Source organism: Teleopsis dalmanni, chromosome 2 (assembly GCF_002237135.1).
Source record: "Teleopsis dalmanni isolate 2A chromosome 2, ASM223713v2, whole genome shotgun sequence".
Lineage (NCBI taxonomy): Eukaryota > Metazoa > Arthropoda > Insecta > Diptera > Diopsidae > Teleopsis > Teleopsis dalmanni.
Window position 1 is genome coordinate 128,813,042 of NC_051847.1, and position 7,660 is coordinate 128,820,701.

Sequence of the window (7,660 nt, forward strand, 5' to 3'; positions counted from 1 at the left end):
CTACATATGTGTACTTTTGTAGGTTATTTATTACACCACAAAACTTTCTGTAGTAAGCTATTACTAAGTAGTTTACAAACTACAAAGTTAAAGACAAGAATGTGCTGAAATTGCTTAGAATACAATATAGTACAGAATATGTGTTTTAAATTATTGATCTCTTAATAATAATGATCTAATTCAGTTCTTCATAACACAAAGTTAGTAGTATTGCACTTTTGATGCATAAAAGAAAACAAAAAATATTAAAAGTAGAAACTGTTAAATAAAAAGATAAAGAACATGTACAGTGATTAGATTAAGAAAGATTATTATAGCAGCATCAAACCCCGTTTAAACTCAAATAATAATCCATTGTGATACCATGTATTAGCATTGTTCAAACGCAGATCAGATATCAGTGTACAGACAACACTAATATAGAAACCTGATAATGCTGAATATAACTAATGATCATTAAAGTATTATTTCTCTTTGGTTAAATAGCAAAAGTAAAAAACTTAAACTTAAGAAAGCATTTGTTTGTATGCTTATTATAGAATTTGGACACCACCAAATTTTTAGAACAATTTGTGGAAAAATGTTTTTTGGTAGATATATTTCGGCTTCCTACATTTTTCATATTTATTAGTTACTACTCTTTCTAAGACAATTTGTTAAGACAGCACTATCACTTTCACTGCTTCCAATGCTAGTTTTGGTTGTAACCATATCCCTTACCATATCCCTGCTGTTGTTTTTGGGGTATTTACTTACTTGATAGGCTATTCAACCTTTTCTTAATTAAACCGGATCATCTCATATGAATCCATACAAGCATTATTTATCTGTGAAACAATAAATTATTTCACTGGTCTGAACAGATTCCTCATTTACTATCTTTGGCAGTAATATACAAAATTAAAAAATATTATAAACGAGATTAGCAGAAAAAAACTTATTATAACTTAGATGGGTTTTTCATACTCATTACACTACCTAAGCCTTTATCGGATTACTTCCATAGTTGGTTTAATATTTTTGAATAATTTCGTTGAATTTTATAGAAAAAAAAAAGCTAATAATGTTTTGTTTATGCATAATATGATTACTTTTATCGATGCCTTGGAGTTATTGATTGTTAGTTTTCACAAACTCAGCTATCCACTATATTAGGGAATTTTTGTGATGATTCAAATATATGTATGTTTCTTATTTATGTGGTAAGGGATTGTACGTTTAGGAGATTTAATTTAAAGAAAAAAAATGCTTACTGCTATAATTTACTAACAGTGTTGTTGTCACATTTCCTTAGCTAGATAAAAAGAAAAGTAGCTCTAAGCTGTTCTTAATCTTTAAATGCAAGGATATATGTAAAATATTTCCATCGACATATTTACGCCCAAACATATCATATTACGTTCTTTGGAAGTTATTTGAAATAAAAGTTCAACTGCATTAGATATTGCAAGTCACCGTTTGAGCTGCTCAGGTTCTTAAGCAGTAAAAAGCACATATTGCAGTAATATTATTTAAACCAAGATGAGTACATGCTTTAAAATTAAATTAGTTGCAGTCACATGCTGTTGTGAATCACTAAAATATCTCAAAGCTTTACAGCGTGGCTACGTGTTTGGTAAAAAATATCAAAGTTATAAAGTTGCACCTTCGCTTCAATGTTTACGAATGCATATCAGCAATAAGTGACATTGACAGAATGTGTAAAACTGTGATCTTGAGTTTGCCAGTTCAAGTAAAAACGACTTAAAAGTATATAAAATCGCAAATGGAATCAATAAGTTCTTATGTTCAATAGAGAAAAAGAGAAGGAAGATTTTCTTCTTTTAGCTGGCTTTTAGCTCTTAGATGTCAATGTCACATTGGAAATAATAAATATGCTTAGCTGGTGAATTGATTTGCATTCAGAAACATTCATAATTTTTTTTGCCATGTGTAAATTTGCAACTTCACAACTGCCACTCACTGATGCGAACTGCATTCAATCTTTTTATAAATCACATTTTGATTATAGTTTTTATGACTGTAATCAACTTAAATAGCAATCAATTGCGATTTGCGCACATCCTTTATGTGTAGATATTCCTTGCATTCATGCAAATTACACAAAATTTTGTGTAAAACTGCATTACTGCATGCAGTCGCTGTGTTGCATAGTAAATGTGTCAGGGTTGTGTTTATTTTGTATTTTATTTTTTCCTTTATAATTTGTTAAAGGACGACAAATTTACTAGTATTTTATTGACAACTGACAATTCTTTTTTATTATTTGCATCAGTTTATATGAAACAATTACATTTGATATTAATAATAATATATAATTTTTCGAATAATTTTCAAAGGTACGTACAGGTTGTTAGAAGCGTAGAGAGAAAGATTTTTGTATTTCTAGAGTTATCCTAAAGTTATCGTTGTTACTAATTCAGCGCTACCGAATTTTGATTAAAGTTATTTATGACATCTGAATAAAATTCCATATATTAGCAGTAAAATTTATTTTTTTGTACAATACTAATTGTTTTAATAAAAACAAAAGTAGCGCTAAGTAATAAATCTATATGTAATGACAATAAAAAAAAATCATTTATCACTTTCTTATTAAAAACAATTTTTATTCTTTTTTTTTTTATCAAAATTATCGACGACATCCTAATGTCATACTTTCAACCGAATGAGTGAATTATTCGACTATCTTAATTTTCAAGATAGCCAAGTTCCAAATACCTCGGTAAAATTGTGTGTAACTCTTTAATGTAATCCTTGTTTGTATATAACACATCACGCGAATCATCTTTTGCGCTCATCAATTCATCGGGATCCACTTTTTTTAAAGTGTAGGCGTACCAGAACGGCAAGAAAGTGGTGAGCATATAAATTGCTTTAAAAAAGAAAATTAAATGCATTATTGTAACATAGTTTTTTATTGAAGATGTAGTTATTTTTAATAAATCTTAGATTACTAATTTTGAAAACTAAACATCACTCAAATTTATCTATTCGGATGTCACATCCGTCCGATTAAGATAAAACCTAAACACTTGTTCTATAGTTTTTGTTTTAATAAAATCAATTCCTGCATTAAGGTAAAGAATCGTATGTATAAAAAATCCTTATCATTAATTTATTTAATAAGCCGCATAATTATATTTAATTAATTTTTGTATTCTATTTGAATCTGAATTAAAATTAATAAAATTGCTATACTGTTTGCAGATATTTATCATTTTGCATATTAAAAAGGGAATTTACTCATTATTTTAAGTTCAACTTTCATTATTCCAACCGAGATTAAATAATGTTAGCTATAGTATCCTTAACCTTCTCTAACTACATTTACTATCTAACAGATGTATTTTCGAAGGTATGGACTGCTCAAAGAGTGATTGGAAAACTATATTTCTGTTTATTATTTGTTGTTTTCCTTAAGGATAGGTTTTATTGTATGTAAATATAATTTATTAACTATATATTAATTTCGAATATCTTTTAAATTAAGATATTAAGTTAAGGTATTATCTTAATATAGAATATTACGTTTGATATTGAAAGTAGTATTATTTAACTTTTACAAAACTTCTGATCTTTCTGACAAGAGAGTAAGTCGAAATCATCTATTGACACTAATATGTAATGGAAAAATATCCTCAAACCGTAATTAATTAATTAATTTGGAAGAAAGAAAAGTTGTTTCTTGGACATAAAATCGTGCTTGCTTTTCTGAGTAACAAGGAATCTATTTCAAATAAAACAAGCAATTTTGCTAAAAACAAATTGGAAAAAGCCTTGAATATTTTGGAATGATCCCTAAGATTTTTATAGGTAACATAGACTTTGATGTGTTAATGGCTCACAGTTCTTGCACTCTTATTCTTGTATAAATTATTTCCGAATGGGTAAATTAGACAAACAATTATTTCCTATTACTGCTCTATTTATACATAATATACATATTTATATATACAACTTATGTTTTTACGTATAAAATTATACAAATTATTAAATAAAAAATTTATAATATAAAGTATATAATGTATGATATAGAATATCATTCAATATATATAAAAAGATTTACTTATACTTTTTTAGTTAAATTATCTTATCTTACCGTTATGTCTGTGTCTTAACAGTTGCTCCCGTAATTCCATAAGTTTTGGTATCCGCCCATTATAACCAATTTTTTTCAAAGTTTCTGTGAAGTGAGTAAAATAATAGTAGAGTAATTCATCGAAATGGTTTGCACGATGCTCTGCCATTAATAGCATATAAAACGAATATATAATATCATTGGCAATGGAACCAACATAACTTAATTGGAAGTCACAACATAAAATATCCTCAAGCTTATTATTTGTGGGATTATGTTTGAAGAGCATGTTTTTAAAATGAAAGTCTCCGTGACAAACTGCATAGATACCATTGTCTTGCCGATTATTGCGGTACTCATTGAAAGATTTTTTACAATTTTCAATTAAGTCTTTTTTCATAGCGACAAAGTACGGTTTGTATTTCACTAAAGTGGGTGTGACATCAAGAGCTGATATAAAGCGGCTCATTCCATTCGAGAAAAAATCACTCTCAATCCAGGATGTCATGGTCATTGCCCCATAACGGATATCGTCTAAAGCTGCTGGTTGCTAAAGGTTTCGGAAAATTCAAAATTTTTAGTATTTACAATAAAATTTAAAAGATATACAAATATTTCATATATAATTTATTGTATATTTTAGAAAATTTTGTAATTAAGACCTATTTAAAGTTTATGCCGTAGTAAAAGTTTCTTTATATGTGATTGTTTATTTTAAAATTTGTAGAAACAGACATGGTTAAGAGTTTGCGTTTTCTGGATTTGAAGACTAAACAGAAAAAGGATATAGTAATGAATAAAAATATTTCTGGAATTTTCTTTATAAAACTGAAATATTTTCTTAATGGAAAATATTTTAAAATTTTTATTTTGTAATAAAAGTTTTTTATATCTTAGCAACAAAAAAGCCATATACCTAAAGCTCATCAACAGAGATATTTAAAAATCCTTAACGTCTTTGATTTTTACCCTCAAAATATATAAATAAAGTTTAGTTAGATCTATTATAATTGGCTAACAAGAAGATGGACTGTACTATTTACATCATTGCTAATTATAATTGTAATGGTTAAATGTTTGAGTGTGCACTAAGAGTACAAATCTTAGAAGCAAGACAATAGTTGGTTATGTAGTCTGGATTAAAGATTTACGGTAGATAAAGCCTGCTTTTCCTTGTAAACATTTAAATTTTGATGGAAACATATGTCTTAGTGAAAAGATTGTATTAAATAGACTTATTATTAAGTCTATATAATAATATATATGTATTATATTATTCTATACGTCTATATTACGTCTATATAGATAATACATATATATAGATATAATATTTTAATATGATTGTATCTATAATTTTGAGAAGACAAATAGTTCTGCTTGCCTCTAGTCGTTTACAAATGAATTAACTTTCGTTGTTTAAAATCTTTTAACAGTAAAAAAGTCAAGCAAAAAAATTCTTCCTGAATGTTCAATTATCGATAAATAAGAACTTCATTATTTGGGTGGGGTTGTGAATAACAAACTCCAAATTGTATTAAAGTTTCAAAAAGCATAAATGTACTATACAGGGTTAAAGATCCACACAACAGATGTATTTAAGTCGCATTGCGTTCTGGCCTAATAATAATGCTGTATTAGGTCATAGGATATAACTTTCAGCTCCAAGCTAAAGGTTCAACGCTGACCCGAAATATACCTAAAATATTTCGAAACAAAAATTAGTTATTTTTTATGGTGACTATAAAAGACTAACTGTTGTTATGTTTCTTAAATAAAAAATCTTCTAAATTTCCCTACACAATGAGTCAATTAAGCTATAACAACTGCTTCCTGATTCATGTGTATATATATTATATATAAATTATAGTGTTCATATTCTTTATGTGAAAAATGTTACTTTCAAGTGACCATTTGTATTGAGAGAGCTACATATTAATTACTTTGTCTTCACTTTATCCTTTCTGTTTGTGCATAAGATATTTTAAATATTCTTACAATTACTTGCTTTGAAATAGGTATTAGATAAAAAATATTTATACAGTTTTTATTATAAATTATTGTATTGAATATTGCGGCAATAAAGCATTTCAATCAATTAAATAAGAATCCGAATTTTTTCGGACACGTCTGTAAACGTAAATGTTAGCCAAAGACTTTAAAATATTGACTTCGCTGTCTTTATAACTTTAAGCTGATACAAATCTATGGAGCTATTCAGATCGTTTCCATTAATATAAATTAATAATATCTTAAAAAATATGTGCAATATAGAATCTGATGGAATAATGATATGACATTTGACGACGCATGAAGTTACAAGTGAAATAAATACATATGATTCTTGGATGAAGTTTAAGACAGTAGACAATTTTTAAGGTTTTCATGAAATTAAAGTTATCAGAACAAGCTAGATCGGTTAAAGTAGAAAATCGATTTATAACTAACACATGACTGAAGAAATCAAGAGTACTAAAACAATCATGTCCAAATTTGGGATCGATTTGTTAATGTCGCATGATACGAAAAGCATTTAATACACTCTCAATACTTTACATTCTAATAATATGCCTAATGAAAAATTGGAATGATAAAAAAAAGTCAAATATCACATACCTCCTGTAACAGTTTCAAACTTGTAGCGTGAAACTTTGCTAGTTTTAAATAAGCCATTTTGACTTCATCCAGTGTTACTTCACGATCACGGATTGCCATATAGCCCAGCGGAATTAAATCTTCAAAAACGATTACCTTCTTAGGGTTTAAACTATGATAAAGACAACTAAAAATAGAAACATCATTGTAAAAAGACTATCATCAGAACATTAAAAGTTTACATACTTTGCAGTAAATACTGTTCTATCACCAACAGCTCGCAACATACTCTCCAGCTTTGGTAAGACTTTACTGTACATGCCAATTTCGGTTTCGAATATAGGGGAATCTTGCAGCATTTCCTTCTTATTACTTTCATATTCAGGTAGTGTTTTAATTATTAATGATTTGATCTTATTACTGCCACTTTTAATACATTTGTAAGATACATTTGCTCTGAACATGACACTGGCATAATGTTCATCTCTGGATGTAGCAGGAGAAAAGTTCAATCTTTCTATTTCAATATCGTTATCATTTTCACAATTTTGTAAAATCTTTTTAATAAAATCTGCATTTAGCCATTGTGGTACTTCTAACTCATTCAAACCGAAATTTTCTTCTACTGAAGCCATAATGGAAGAAAGTAATGCCGCTAAGCGTCTTAATTATTCGCTGTTTATTTCACAACTGATCGTTGCCGGCAAAAATTCAGATATATTAAGCAAACAAAACAGAACATTCGACAAACAAACTTTTACTCTCTCTTGTTTGCGGTAAATATATTTAGAAATATAGACAATATTATTTATAAAATACTCCCAACAATCGCTGCCTGAATTGATTCCATTCAAGAGTTAGGAAAACACGAGGGATGAGTCAAGTGCGCGGTTATCTTATCAAATATTTGTTGGACCGCTCGAAAACCAGAGTGGAAGCAAAATATGTTTGTTCATATGTGCATACGTCATGCTCATCAATTAGAAT

The 7,660-nt window shown here is 28.0% G+C and overlaps 1 protein-coding gene across 1 annotated transcript; it reads right to left on the minus strand.

Annotated features, from left to right (window-relative positions):
- Positions 1–2,666: 2,666 nt before the first annotated feature.
- On the minus strand, positions 2,667–7,343 carry LOC119683411. Its single transcript, XM_038097076.1, has 4 exons — positions 6,920–7,343; positions 6,695–6,860; positions 4,103–4,631; positions 2,667–2,875 (listed from the first exon to the last, which is right to left on the minus strand). The coding sequence occupies exons 1-4, from the start codon at positions 7,306–7,308 to the stop codon at positions 2,691–2,693; spliced, it is 1,269 nt and encodes a 422-aa protein (XP_037953004.1). The 5' UTR covers positions 7,309–7,343; the 3' UTR covers positions 2,667–2,690.
- Between the last annotated feature and the right edge of the window lie 317 nt (positions 7,344–7,660).

What these genes read in the sequence shown, in the direction of transcription:
- LOC119683411 (XM_038097076.1), bottom strand. Translation starts at nt 7,308, where the DNA reads ATGGCTTCAGTAGAAGAAAATTTCGGTTTGAATGAGTTAGAAGTACCA. An exon ending in GTTTGAAACTGTTACAGGAG is followed by an intron (nt 4,632 to 6,694) that starts GTATGTGATATT and finishes CGAAACCTTTAG; the next exon opens with CAACCAGCAGCTTTAGACGA. An exon ending in GTTAAGACACAGACATAACG is followed by an intron (nt 2,876 to 4,102) that starts GTAAGATAAGAT and finishes TCTTTTTTAAAG; the next exon opens with CAATTTATATGCTCACCACT.